Source organism: Dryas octopetala, chromosome 5 (assembly GCF_963921425.1).
Source record: "Dryas octopetala chromosome 5, drDryOcto1.1, whole genome shotgun sequence".
Lineage (NCBI taxonomy): Eukaryota > Viridiplantae > Streptophyta > Magnoliopsida > Rosales > Rosaceae > Dryas > Dryas octopetala.
In genome coordinates, this window is record NC_141370.1 from 11,022,461 (window position 1) to 11,038,360 (window position 15,900).

The 15,900-nt window shown below is 35.9% G+C and overlaps 1 protein-coding gene across 1 annotated transcript; it reads right to left on the reverse strand.

The window, feature by feature from the left end:
- Positions 1 to 11,614: 11,614 nt before the first annotated feature.
- On the reverse strand, positions 11,615 to 15,012 carry LOC147284236 (malate dehydrogenase, glyoxysomal). Its single transcript, XM_086243032.1, has 8 exons — positions 14,505 to 15,012; positions 14,109 to 14,423; positions 13,919 to 14,008; positions 13,382 to 13,465; positions 12,515 to 12,550; positions 12,312 to 12,401; positions 12,113 to 12,207; positions 11,615 to 12,030 (listed from the first exon to the last, which is right to left on the reverse strand). The coding sequence occupies exons 1-8, from the start codon at positions 14,769 to 14,771 to the stop codon at positions 11,958 to 11,960; spliced, it is 1,050 nt and encodes a 349-aa protein (XP_086099158.1). The 5' UTR covers positions 14,772 to 15,012; the 3' UTR covers positions 11,615 to 11,957.
- Positions 15,013 to 15,900: the final 888 nt, after the last annotated feature.

Sequence of the window (15,900 nt, forward strand, 5' to 3'; positions counted from 1 at the left end):
GATTGATTGATTTTGCACACGGCGTGCATTTACTGACGCGGCATGTCCCATCTTTGTAAGAATGTGGGCCTGGGCCTGGGCCCTGGAGTAAGTACAGACTAACAGGTATAACAGGTATGGAGGGAAACTTGAACTCAACAGTCAACAGGTATGTAATGGATTCTCATATAATTTTGACCCCAATCCCAATAATATGAATGATAAGAATAAGGAGGAAAAAGAAATACATTGTAATATTTTCTGTGTGAGTAGAGTTAATTAGGGCTCGTTTGGTATCATTTTCTAAAAGTATTTTTGTAAAACATTTTTGCAAAATGAAAATGAGAAAATGAATTTACAGAAAATGAGAAAATGAAAATGAGAAATTGTGTTTGGTAACTGCATTTTCAGGCCTCCTCTTTTTCTCTCCCCCTATTCTTCATCTTCCCAAATACCCACACTGAGAGAGGCACATCAAAACCAACAAACAAACAAAAAATAAATTGTCCGTAAATGACACACACGTGGAAGGCAAGCTTATTACATATATACACTAGACGTATTGACTCTGAATTAATGCCTTTTTTGCCACCGTCTTCTTCTTCTACCTTTCTTCCCCAATCTCCTCATCCTCTCTCTCTCTCTCTACACATCCTAAAAATAAGATCTTGAGACCTCTGAATCAAGGTTTCTATCCAATGGACTTGTTCCTTGCCAGGTGACTTTTTGAACTCGGGCTGGCTTCTTCAATGGGCTGGAGTCTGGGCGGCAGAGAAAGAGGAGAGGGGTGAGGAGAGATAGTGAGGGGTTGGCTTTCTTTCACTGGGTGGGTTGGGTTTCGGGGTTGGGGCTGGGGTTGAGGAGGGGAGGTTTCGGTGGTGCTAGTGGTAGAGAGAGAGAGGAGAGGGGCGGGGAGAGAGAATGAGGCAGAGAGAGTGGCCGGCGGTCAAGGTTGGGGTCGGGGCGGTGATGGGGGTTGGGTTTCGCTGGGTTAGGGTCGGGAAGGAGAGGGGAGGGAGGTATGCGGGAGAGAGGGAGGAAGAAGAAGATAGTATGGGACGGAGGTCTATGGGAGAGGAGGAAGAAGAAGATAGTATAGGAAAAATAGAAAACAAAAAATAGAAAACGTCAAAATGACGTTTTCTGACTTACAGTGTAAAAGTTGAAAATGTTTTTAGAAAACATTTTCAATTATTTAGTAAAATAGGCCACCAAACATGTTTTCTGTCATTTTCATTTTTTGAAAATGAAAATGGGCATTTGAAAATGATACCAAACGGACCCTTAAATATTTAAATATAAGAATAATTTTAGTAAAAATCTCATACCATACCCATTGTTGCAATTGAGGATGCGACATTCATTTTATTCCAATTAAAGGTTCCAAACAATTTATTTGGCTCAATTAAGGGTTTTTGGTCCAAAAAAAACAAATTTTAAGGGAGGCAAAAAGTCTCTTTATCTACAAATTATAAAAAAATTATAAAAAATATAAAAATGAAACTTAAAAAAAAAAAAAAAAATCCACCCCAAGGTGGGGTCTGGGTAGAGGAGGGAGGTGGGTTGAGGGCATCAAGGCTAGGGGAAGGGGTGGAGGGGGGAGTTGGGTGGGGGAAGGTGGGGAAGGTAGAGTGTGGGAGGGTTTGTGGATTTTTTTATATTTTTTAATAATTTGTTATAATTAGTTTTTTTTTTTTAAGTAAAAAGACGTTGCTTCTCAAAATTGGTATTTTTGATTGAAAACTCTTAATTGAACCAAACAGAAAATTTGAGATATTTAATTGGAATAAAGTGAATGTAGCCTTTTCAATTACGACAAGGGATATAGTTATTATAGTTTTGCTAAAATTATCCCTTAAATATATATTAGATGATTATGATTCAAATAATTAAGAATATAAAAAGGAGAGAATCCAAATTTTATTACTATGACATCATTTTTGCATGATTTTTTTTTTCTAAGGCCTTATCTAAAGTTTGACTCCAACAAATTATAGCTAAAAGCCTAAAATGCATATATATCTCTCTCATATTAGAATGAGAAAATTAGAGAAAAAGACTCCAACATATGTGTCGGAGCCAGATGAGGATTCTCATCTTAAAAGTGCATTCATCAGGACTGCTATTTCGCTTGAGTGTCAAATGATGCTATTCCGTCAAAATTAACAGAATTGATATTTTTCACTATCAAAATGTTTATAAAAATAAAATTAAAAAACAAACTAAAAAAATAAAATTAAACTAAAAAAACAAAAAATAAAATATTAAAAACAAACAAATAAAAACAAAAAAAGGGAGGTTTGCCCCCACCTAGCTCCGTCGTCCCCCCCACCCTCCCCAGCCTCGTCGCACCCCCTCCCCCCATCACTGTCTGCTCCTCCCCCTTTTTTATTCTTTTTTATTTTTTCTTCTTTTAGTTTTTTTATTTTTTAGTTTGTTTTTATTTTTTCTTCTTTTATGTTTTTTTTATGTTTTATTAATTTTCTTCTTTTAGTGTTATTTTTTTATTTTTATAAAATATATTAATTACCAAAACAAAAATATTTTATTATTTTTGACGAAAAGTGTAATGGATTTAACAAAATAGCCTTAATTGACACTTAAGTGATATAGTAATCATGATGGATTTACTTTCAAAAAGAGAGTTCTCATATAGCTCCGACACATATATTGGAGTTTTTTTCCTCTAATTTTTCCTATTAGAATATAAGAATTGTGATTTTGATTTGAAGTACAAGAAGAAAGAAACATCTCAAATTTTCTAGGTTTTCCCGAAGATCTATTATACAGGATTAAGGGTTTTGGTCTCAGACTCTCAGCCTCTTGCACATGTCTAGTTATTTTTTTTTTGGCCCGGCACATGCCTAGTTTTTGAATTGTAAACAATTAGTAGGTTAAAAGGTAAAGGACCTATATATGATCAAACCTAACCCACCTCCACCTGCCCACACTCGCATATTCTGGTCTAAATTTGTCTATTCTCAGTGCCAAATAATTCAACAAAAAGTTGGGTGAATAATGAATTGAAGTTGATTTCTATCAGTTTCTAAGCTGATTGGCGAACCATATATACTACAAAAGCGTTTGGTTCTAACTGATAGAATTAGAGCATCTAACCCAAAACCAATTGGCTATGGGTGGAGAGGCCCAAGACTTATAAACACATATGCTAAGCCTTAGTTTTCCGATGTGGGACATTACTCCACATTACTCTCAACACGCCCCCGCACGTGTGGCGATATTTTGAGCCTTACACGTGAACAAATTGTATTGGGTGACGTGGGAGCACGTGTGGCCGTTGGGCCTTACACGCGGATAACCAAGCTCTGATACCATGATAGAATTAGAGCATCCAACCCAAAACCAATTGGCAATGGGTGGAGAGGCTCAAGACTTATAAACACATATGCTAAGCCTTAGTTTTCCGATGTGGGACATTGCTCCACATTACTCTCAACACTAACTGTCAGGGAAAAATATTTATCTAATTTAACTTAGTGTATACATCTTATGCGTCTATTTCTCTCATCACGTTATAAGTCACGTATTAAAAATAGATTTATAAAATATATATATTCATCATATATATATAAGTTCTCCTCCAATTTATCGAGATTAATCTACAATCCCAACAATATCGCGGGATTAAATACTCCTTTACATTTTGTTTCAGACACTGCACTAAAAATATTAATCCACCACTCTTGTTCTTACATGCATGCACTTCTCAAAACACATAAATTCTCAATTAATTGCAACCTAGCTGTTGTTGATTATTGCCATATCATTTTGAAGATTTATTTGGATGAATTCAGTCAGGAAAACAGGAACCAAAAACACCAAAGAAATAGGACAAGAAACTTTTGGAGATCCATTAAAATTGGGTTCAGCATGTTGAATTTTCAAAGGTACATATAGCCATATAGGGAATTAAAAAGAAATTAATGCAGAAGAAATTAAAGGCAGAGTGTTAAAGCTTGGAAGAGACAGTATGGTCTCAATATGACAAACAACTTTACGAAAATTTATGGAATTGAGCATGGGACTCCGGCCACCATTCACTAAGGCCCTACCTTCTTTAATTTGTCAAGCCAAACCGATCGATCCGACTCTTTAATTTTTTCGAAAAGATAAATAAATAACAAAAAAGAATTACCAGAAGCACTACACAATATCCCTAATATAGTCTTAGATCCCCATATTCGAATCTGTTACTTTCATCCACTATATGTACGTATTTTTTGTCTTATGCTGGCTTTTTGCAAGGTTAAGACAAAAGGAGGGTGGCATTAAGTAAATGTATTAAAAGCTCATGGAATATATATTTAGCAAATTTTGTCTATGTCTCCCATTTAATTTCCTTGTTTTCTCAAGCATATATGGTATGTGGACCTGCTCTTCCCCATTATGGGACTTATGGCATTATCCATTAATCCAAAAACTAATTAAGAAGCTTATCTCTTGCAGTGAATAGTTGGCCAAGGATTGATCAAAATTATGTTCCTTGCAAATCTCTCACGACCTCAAATATATATTTCAATAACAATACTAATAAATACTTAGATTCTCACTAATAAGACATCTTCATTTTTCCATTATGATATGAATATATGATCAATCAAATAATTACCCGTTTCTGTTTCAATCCTCCTAAGCCACTAAAACAGTACACGAGGATGAGAAATTGTGAACAAGTGTTGAGTTTGAAAGAGGGATATATCTAGCTCCCCTGCTTAGTTGTTTTTTTCTATATATATATGCTTATTTTTATCTCACTTTTAATTTTAATTATACATTTTATTAATTAATTAAGGATATGAAATAAAAGATGAAAATGATTTATAGTAATTTTTGATTATGAGTGAGGTTGCATGTATTAATTTATTTAAAGAAAAGTAACATTAAAACAAGTAAAAATAAAGACCGTCAAAAATTAAAATCCTTAAAGAAGAAGAGTAGGAACATGTGTTTTACTTTTAATCACTTGAGAGATTTCCTTTTTTCTAAAAAAAAAAAAAAAGAAGACACATGTAATATTTTGATAGGACAATGTGAAAATGTAAGGATGAAGATATTGATCAACCAGTGAAAAATTATTATGTATAAATTCGCAACAATACCCTTCATACTATAATTTGAAGTGAATGTTGGTAATTTGAAGGACAGGTCTCATCTGGGCTGAAAGATTTGGTGTGTGCAATAAAAGCAGGAATTGATGAGAAATTAAGATTTGGGATATAGTGCAACTGTGCAAGTCCACGATGTAGGTAGGCAAGTTTATTGGGCACCCCAGGTCCCAGGGTCAGGCCACCATGACATCCTTAATTAGTTAATTCAATGTTGCCTTCTCAATCTGCTTCTCTGACTCAGTCAATGTTTGTGGACTTGAAAATCTCCACCATCAACACTAGAACCCAAACAGTAACATTCAGAATTAATGAGAAAAAAAATTAAGGAAATGATCATATTTTAACTCTTTCCAACACAATGAAACTCTCGAGTACTTGCCAGTTGCCACCACATCGACGTTAATTAATTAGGATATACGTTCATTGGTCTTTTACCGATGTTCCATACACTCAGCTTTATGGTTCTTCTTCTAAGAATAAGCAAAGTAACCACGCAGATGTAGAGAGAGATAATAATAAACAAGAGGAATGCATTATCTTTCGAAGTGTCCACCATATCATTTTCTTGAAACACTACAAAAAGAAAGAGATCAAAAAGGATAAGATAAAGAATCCGAACAAAATAGTCATAATTTTCACACAACACTGAGGAAAAGGACTTTGCTTGGAGAGGACCCTACTTCGTTCACAAATGATTCTATTGTGTACATATATATTTACATATACGATTATTGTTCGGAGAAATTTCAAGCTGATAATGCGATCGTCTTACTAGTGATTTATAAGAATTTAAACTATTTTTTTCATTATTAATTAATTTTGAAATAAATATTTAGATTTCTTCAATTATATCACAGAGACGTTTTCTAATAAAATCTTTAAATAAGGTCTTATTTCTTAATTGTGAAACCAATTGAGATGTATTGAGAACTCTGAGATACATTACTAGTTGCATCCATAATATATCTCAACTGTCCATTCTTTAATTTCAAACCAATTTTTTAACTATTAGATCAACTATGAATGACCAAGGTGTATCTCATCTAGATGAGGCTAGATCTATTATTGTTTATCTCAATCGTTCATAACCATTGATCGGAAATATATCATAATTTAAAGACCTTATTAGATCGAGATCTAATAACTCATTTCTGATATTGTAAAGAGAATAAAAAAAATAGTACAGCTAGCATTAAGGTTTAGACCAATCAAACATAATTTTGATTGCATGGAAATCACGTGCAATCAAAAATAGGATATCAGAACCCAGTTAGATATATGTATGTATAGTATTAAGTATTAAGCCATGAATGCAAATGATGGAGACAATGAGACACGAATGGGGACGTTGAGGTGATGTGGTAAAAAGCAAAAGGGAGGGAGAGACGTGACTCTGCCTTCCATCTCCATAAACATCTGAAAATTCAAAAGAAACAAGTAGTGGGCCTCTCACCAGAGAATCAAAGCTGTAAAGCTGAATGAAAATGTTTTGGCCTTTAGGTTAAATATTTTACCACATAGTTGTTTAATAATTCTAGGACAAAGTGGAAGTGCAAAGTGCATTGGATAAAAAATGCATATTTGATTCCTTAAATAAACAACATCGTTTTAAAGATTAGAGTTTAGTATTGAAGTTTAAATCCTAGTTCTAATAGGTTTTTTTTCTTATTTTTTATATTTTTTATGTTGATATTGTATATCTGTCAAAGATTAATTTTTAGATTTAATATTTAGTAATTTGGGTTTATAGTGAAAATAGATATCACACAATTAAGTAAGGGGTTTGGATTTCAAACATAAGCCTAAAAAACATAATTTTCAATATAAAGACAATATCAACACATAAATAAAACCAAATTAACCAAAAGATTCAATTGCATATCGGCCTTCCACATTGTCATTGGAATCAATAGTAATTTATAATTACATGATTTGGAATTGAATAATGTAAGAAAGTGTTGTGCTTGATTGAAGTATAGTGCTTAGTGCATGTTAGAATGATGTGATTCGATAGCTAGAGAAATAGAATGGTCGTGTTGTGAAGGAATGGAATGGACAAGTTGTTGATTGATGTTTTCCACGAATGCCGACACAAGCAGAAGGGTTGGTGACTTGGTGGGATCACAAAATTGAGAAAAGGGCAGCTCCTACTTTAATAATGTGCATTGCCTCACGGGCCCTTATTCTTCATAATTGTTCAACCAATCTTTGTGTATATGTCTACCGCTACTACTAGTACTGCTTTTGCCCTACCAGTCCGAGGGTCAAAAATTCAACATTCAAGTACATGCATGTGCATGGTATCATCCTATCTTAATCATGTTCTTTATGCAGCCACCAACCAACAAGGCAACAACAAAGTTACAAAAACTATCGCACTATAACAATATTCTTTGAGTGAAACTTCCTTGCAATATGAATATGACTGATTTAATATCTCAATCTAATTAATAACATGATGACACATATATTTTTATATTTCATCACATAATAATTTCTCTAATTTCAAAATAAAAACTATCTCTTGAGATGCCAAATCAGTCTCTATCCAAATTATAGGTAAGTTTTTTTTTTTTTTTTTTTCCATATTCTTTAATTTGCATGTTTTGCTCTTAAAATTTGGCTAAAAGCCTAAAAAGGCATGAATCTGTATGTTACTACGATGGAGTGTGACTTAATTAATTATTTATAAAATTAAAAAAAAATTAAAAAAAGTTTCAATATTACAAATAGATCAATACAAAATTTCCTATCTCATATTAGCCAATGGTATATTTTGAGAAATTATATTTTAGTCAATGACTTAGCCCATAGTCACTAAACTCAATCCACTTGATGATATTAAGTATTTTGGTGCATTGAAAAATACCAATTTGCTCATCTCTTTTTTTCATTACTTATGAGCATAAAATTATGACGTTGCCCTTAATTTAGTTTAGGATATAAAAATGAAGTGAATGATATATAAATGAGGTTTAGTGTTTAGAATTAGAGTTCTGGAATTTATAACTTAGGTTTTAGGTCTCGGGTTTTGGGCGTAGCAGTCAAATACAAATCTAAATATGAATAGTAATATATGTTTATTAATTTATTGTAATTCATATTTTTTTTTCTTTTTAGTCAATAATGACTAAAATAAAATTATAAAAAAATGCATTGATTAAAATATAATTATGAAAAATTCTATTAACTTATTTATAATTAACCCTTAATTATTTGCACTATTCTTTTATTGAATATTCATCTTAAAAGTTAAAAGTTATTATTAACCAAAGAGGCTCAGTGAATATATTTTATGACCTTATTATGTGGGAATGGGATTAGTGCAATATACTCCTCTTTATGTTGGACTTCTCTTTTTAAGTTGTCGTACACGTGGTTAATCTACTCACTTACTGCCTCTAATACAATATTGAATATCTATCTTAAAAATTTAACCTATTGGATAAAGAGACTTAATGAGTATGACCTTACTAGATACTTAACCCATCCAGTCATCCATAGTGAGAATTGAGATTACTACTCAACTTCTGCATTATTTAATTGTTTCTATTTCAAAAATCAGTTTTTCTCATCACCTTTAGCCATGAATTGATCCATGGTGTGACCACTCGACCCGTCATGTACCATGTATAGTATAATAGTATTGATTAGTTATGGTTAGATTTTTGTAATAAAAAAATCACATATGTTAACCATGATTAACCACGATATGACACGTGATTCATGTCTTGTACAAATCATCTCCAGCAGTAATGACCAAAAATAAAATCAATCAATCTCGGCCTACGTGGTGCATGAATAACAAAGCCTTTTAAAGTTGTATGCAATATGCATACTGTTTTGGTTTAAAGAGGACAGAAGTCAAGTGGCCAAAAAAAAATAAAAAGAAAGAGGACAGAAGTCAAAAATTTGAAACTTTTCTCCACTACTTTCATTTCTTTTTGGTCAAGGCCCACTAATTTAAAAAGTGGACTATTCAGTAGACCTGTACATTGACAAACATTCAATGGGACCCGGCCCTGCCCAACAGTTTGGCCTAGTCTTAAAAGCTGGACTATTGTGTTTACCATTCTCTTGTCTTTTTATTGGCTTTTTTAAATGAAAAAGTTCCATATTAATTCTTTCTTTTAGTCTTTTTTTTTTCTCACAACAGTTGATATTCATAAGATAAATAATCCAAAAGGCCCAATACATCACCATTCCACACAAAAAAAAGCCCAAAATAAACAGCCCAAAAAGATAACAAATAAAGGTAAAAAAGACCAAAGCAAAACAACAATGATAGAACCTGGAATTGGCCTGAGACATGAAAAAATTATTGAGAATATCGCCATTTGGTGTAACTAATCCAATGTATAAGAAAATTATTAGGTGTATCTGATATACCGTTACATGGTGTAACCAATCTAATGTATAAGGGTATTATTAGATTATATTTTTATATTAATAGGGTATAATATTTATAACATTTATTCATATTATGACACGTTGGATTGGTTACACCACGTGACGGTGTATCGGTTATACATATTAATTTCTCCAAGACACAGTACATGTCCCAGTAACGGTGTATCGGTTATACAAATTTGAGATAACAAATCTGGACCTTTATTGAACAAGTGAAATAACTAGTGAACTAAAACTGAACTTAAAAAAAAAAATCATGGATCAAAATTGAACTAACTATAAAATAAGTAAACTAAATCTGTAATTACCTTTTTTTAAAATTATTTATCTTGGGAAGGAGAGACTCAAACTTGAAACCTTTGATGACACATGGAAAGAAAAACAACACTTAACCACAAACTAGTTACTCCACTTTTCAGTTGTGGTTATTTGTTTTGACAAGCCCATATTTGCAAAAATATGAATTATGTAGTTATAAATTTGCATCAATCTAAACCGACCATCAATTCACAAAAAACATGTCAAGTACTCAACATGAGGCCAAAAGATAAAAATGATGTCGATTCACATGAAAATGGCGTCGTGTTGAAAAGAAAAAACATCATTTTAAAAGAGGGCTGCTATTTGCACACCCTCTTTTTTCTTTTTGCACACCCCTTTTGAAAAAAAAAAAAAAGCCTCAAGAAAAATACCACTTTAACCCTCCCCTCACCCACACACCCACACACCCCATTCCCATCCCCCCCCCCCCCGTACACACCCCTCCATCTTTCTCAAGCTTGCACAGCCACGCCCACCACCATTCTCCCTCTCTCTACCATCTCTGCCGACCACCCAGCCCCTCAACCCCTTCCCTCTCCGACCAACCTCCCCGCATGCAGCACCGGCCACCCTCCTCAATCCCTCTCTCTCCTCTCCGCATGCAGCTGCACCACCTCACTCCCTCCCCCCGTTTCACCCGACCCACCCAGCCCATCTCCCCCTCACCCGACCACCACCTTCCCTCCCGCACCCTCCCTGCACCACCTTCCCTCCCGCACCCTCCCTGCACAAACAACTCGACACTTCACAACACCTTCCACCCAGCCCATACATACTCGACACTTCACAACCCAAACCACTTCCATCACAAACAACTCGAGCTAGTATTTACAAAATTGAGAACACAGCATTTTGTCTAGCTCTTCTTGAAATTGAATAGCAAACACAAAAATGAACCAAAAGTCCTCCACCTCCGCCATTCTATTACTGTGTATGCTGCTTGGCTTGGCTACCACCTTAACCTCGGTGCAAGGCAGAGCAGTGACCCGTGTTGGGTTCTATTCGCGTACATGTCCCAAAGCAGAGTCCATTGTCAAACAAACAGTCCAAACTCATTTCCCGGCAGCACCACCTTCCTCTTTTCCCAACACCCAACCCAAACCACCTTTCTCTCTTCCCCGGCAGCACCACCTCCCCGTTAGAGACAAGACAGAGAAATGGAGAGAGGAGAGAAAATGAGGAGGTGACCGGTGGTGGTCTCGCCTCTCGCCCAAGCAGACAAAAAAAAAAAAAAAAAGCAAGTTCGTTCGGCGGTTACCTGTCGAACGAAACCGACGGGTTCGGCACTGGTCTGCCGAACCACCTGCCACCCTTTTTTTTTTTGCTATTTGCTTGGGCGAGAGAGAGAGAGAGAGAGAGAGAGAGAGAGAGAGAGAGAGAGACTGGGGGGTCGGTGCAGGGGCTAGGTGAGTTGGGTAGAGGGGGGAGGGAGGGAGGGAGGGAGGGAGGGAGGGAGGGGTGGGTCGGGTGAGGGGGTTGAGGGGCTAGGTGGGTTGGGTGGAGGGGCTGGCTGGGGGAGGGTTGGAGAAGAAGAAGAAAAAAAAAAAAAAACAGGGGAAGGGGGGTGTGAACGTGAGAAAAAATAGAGGAAAAGAAAGAAGGATGTGTAATGAAATGAGGGTATTTTAGTAATGGGTTGGGTGTGTGTTGAGAGATTTTGAATTTGAAGTAAGCGTGTGGGGTGTGTAGGAGAAAAAAAGAGAAAAAGAGTGTGCAAAAAGAAAAAAAAAAGTGTGCAAATAGCAGCCCTCTTTTAAAAAGAGAAAAAAAAAAAAAAAACACGAATGAACTTGTCTGTGTATAGCCACTCAAAACAGGGAAAAGAAAACCCTTGAACGCCACACTTACAATAGTTAAATTAAATACCTAATATAGCTATATATATCTTTGGTGGACATCTTCACCTATTTTTATTTCAAGGAATATCTCTAAGTACCATACAAGCATGCCACAATTCAAAACTTCTTGTTATACTACATCAAAGAGTTGCACAGAACCTCAGATTGCACCTGGTTACCCCACCACTTATTTCTGAATCAGTGTGATCTAGAGAAAGGGTATAAATGGATCCTTCTGACATGGTTTTATCTCCAACATAAAGTAGTCACCAGCACCTGATCATTTTCTGATGAATGAAACCCCCTTCTGAATGCTTGTTGCTAATTCTTTCTTTGCCTTCTCCAAGCCAACCCTGTTATACAAACATGGAGAAATTTAAAGTTATCACATATAAAAATGGCAATTGCAAGGGTTCTAAACAGAAGATTACAGACCTCTCATACTCATTCAGGGGGCCAAGAGGGTGTATTTCCTCAACTCCAGTACGGCCAATCCGAACTTTGGATGCAAAGAACGGAAGTTCAGTCACCTACAACAGGCATGCATATCTTGTTAGGTCAAAGACTATAGATAACAGCTGATAATTTTAAATAAACTTGTTTACACAAAGGTAATAAAATGCTAACAACACACCTGAGAAGCCACAAACGAACATTCGACAACGCCAGAATCTCCTCGCAAGCCACGGAGGCATGCATCTGCAAATTTAACAGCTGCATATGCCTGCATTTTTCCCGTACTGTAAGATTTAAGTGGGTCCAAATGGGTGGTAAACAAATGAAGATATAACAAGGAAAAAAACACAGCTTGCAAAAAAACTGTTCAAAATAACTAACCATGGATAATGTTGCAGAACCAGCTCCTGCTTTTGCCTGAAAACAATGTCAAGATTGCTTAGTCAACTAGGACCCTCAAGTGTCAATAATATTATGGCGACATAAGATGTAAATGAGTTCGAAGCAAGGCACCATTTACTAAACCTTCTAAACTTCAATCATTATACAGAAGATTCTTCACACTTAATAGCAGAGTGTTACAGAAATTTACAGTATTGAGCATAGATGGTAACGAAATGCCAAAAAAGCAAGATGCTAGCTATTATGAAGCCAAAGAGGTTGTTAAAAGCTAAAAACTACATAACCCCTTCCTTGCATAGGATCGGATGACACACATCAGGGATTCATGTCTACAAACACTGAAGCAATAGAAAAAGCTATCAATATCACATGCACCTGTTTACTGTTATCTTTCTTTTCTCCTGACTAGTATCCCTTGACAAGAGCTAGCCTGTGATATCCAACCCTGTCAATTTGTTTGGTATACCTGATTTGCAACTTCCTATAACTATAAACCAAGGACCAAGGTGCTTGAAATAGAAAGGGAGTCAAGATCTAATACTCATTTAATTGAATTGCACCTGGAGAACCAGGGAGGTAATTGCATAACTAATGTATTGCCATAAAGCTACCTTCTCAGTGTATCAGCATTCAGGATACTGTACAGAACTTAATTCTTCCAAACTATTGTCTTCCGCAATATGAAAACTGCAAAACCGCATTCCTATGTGTTTATTCTTTCAAATTATTCTCTACAATTTTCAGCATGAATGCTATCCCCTTCACCTTGAAGTAATGTATATAGTCAAGATATGAGTTGCAAAATATGATGCAACCAGTCAACAAGATTAAGCACTTAATACTCACCTCAACAACCTCAGTTCCACCATTCTGAATTCGATCCGTTAGGTATTCAACTTCTTTTTGAGTGAAAGAGCAAGGAGGCTTAACCTGCATAAAATAACAACAACAATGAATTGAACTAGGGGGTGTATTCAATATGGAGTTTGGTAGAATTTAAAAGACTTTGGCGGATTTTAAAAGTTTATGGGTATTCAATATAAACTTTGAGAGAGTTTATAAAAGTCCATGAAAGTCTTGTTGTATTCAATCAAGACTTTGGAAAAGTCTACGAAAGTCTTGTGGTATTCAAAAATCCTGGACTTCTATAGACTTCACTAATTGGTGGAGTTCCATAGACTTTAGAGGGTGAGCTATAAATACCGAAGTCTACTAATTCTCCACCATTCCACCCAAAGCGAAGTCTAATTGGTGGAGTTCCATAGCGATTCCATAGTCTAATAAGTCTATATTGAACACACAAACAGACATAAAGTCACCAAACCTGAGACAGAAGAGGCATGAAGTCTATGGTTGATAATTTGAAAATAAGTTGCCCCAAACCTGAGACAGAAGAGGCAAAATTGTAACCCCTGCATGACCACCAACAACAGGAACATCCACGTCCCTAGGATCAAGACCCAGAACCTCTGCCTACATTGAAATTACGAATCTATGATTTATGACCCCAAATGATGAATTGGGTATGGATGAAATAAGAGAAATTAGCAAGAGGTAAATTAGAAATGCATACCACAAAAGTATTGGCTCTAACAACATCGAGCATGGTGACTCCCAAGAGTCTTTTAGGGTCAAAAGTGCCAGCTTTCTTGAAGACTTCAGCTGCAATTGGAACTGTGGAGTTCACAGGATTGCTAATGAGGTTGACAATGGCGTTCGGACAGCACTTGGCGATTCCTTCACAGAGCGTCTTCACGATTCCGGCATTGATGTTGAACAAATCGTCCCTCGTCATTCCCGGTTTCCGGGGCACGCCGGCCGGAATGATCACCAGCTCCATTCCGGTCAGCGCTTCCTCCAGCTGCTGCTGCCCCAAAAAACCCCGCACCTACAAATTCAACCATTCAATTGCAAATTCAGAAACTGAAATTGAAGTTGAAAATTGAAAATTGTGATTTTGGGAATTTACCACGGCACCGGTGTCCATGTGGCTGATGTCAGCGGTGACGCCGGGGGTGTTGACGACGTCGTATAGGTGGAGGACGGAGACGAGAGGGTTGGTCTTCATCAACATGGCGAGAGGCTGCCCTATGCCGCCGGCTGCTCCCAATATGGCGACTTTGAAACCCGACGCGCCGCCTTTGGCGCGGCAATTCCACCGTCTGAGAGTCCCAGTCTCCTCCATCTGGAGATTACGAGGGTCGAGATGAGCGGAGATTCTCGCAATGCGTTGCATCGTGTGCTTTTTTGTGACGGAAATTTGATCGGATGGTCGAGAAAGAGATAAATAGAGAGAGCAGAGGATGATGATGAGTGATGACGTGAAAGCTTTGCTGGGAAATTGAATTGGGAAGTGTGGAGAATGGAAACGAATCCAATCTTATCTATCCCACAACACCGTCCAAACTTTCTGACTTCTGTTGCTTCTGCAACCCGCCTTTCTAATATTTTTTTCACCTGAGGTTCATCCACATGTATTGTGAAGTAAAAGCTTCTTTTTTTTTTTGGCCACGTGAAGTAAAAAGCTTCAAACTATGTTTCTTATCTCATAACCAAATATATCACACTACTTATAAAATGAAAATTCAGTAACGATGTTGATGTTGATGTGATACTTACAAAGTATCAAAAAAAAAAAAATCTTAAATCTATGTAATAAATAGGACGGTTTTTAAATTATTTCGAGTTCAATTCGAATGGTTGAAATCGTTTCAATTTAAATTCAATGATTGATTATCTATTTTTTAAATTTATTTTTCCTCTTATAAAAATTAGTTTGCTGCCTTTCTCTTTAATTAATTGCCACATTTTTCTTTTTAATTAATTTTTTTAAATTTACTTTTTGTTACTATTAAAGTTATATTTATCAAAATATCATTATTTACCTAATACTTGTGGAACAGGTGAGTGCAGAGAGATTAGTAATACAATAATACAAGTATTATATATTAACAGACTGGGTCATTCTTCAAGACAGAAAAGCAAAGGCCCAAAGCCTGAGAATATGTACTTTGGTAAAGTCCATCCAAGATTCGGAGCTCGCAATCCAAGTCTTTGGATATCATAAAACACCCGAAATTATTAAATTCAGTGGGAGTTTAGGCTCCAGAAAGCCCATTGGGTTTTGATTGTGAATTTGTGATATTGGATGTCATTAGATGGAGCCCAGTTTTTAAAACCCAAAACGAATAAAAGATCAGTAAACAACACAAAACAAAAAATAGGAAAAATAGGAATATAAAAAGAAACCAGTTGAAAAATATTATACTTGTTTTACCTTTTTGTCTTCCTCTGCTCCATGATAGGAATGAGAAAGAGCCGAGAGGATAATGGGCCAATGGCCTACCTTATTGACCTTTTGAAGT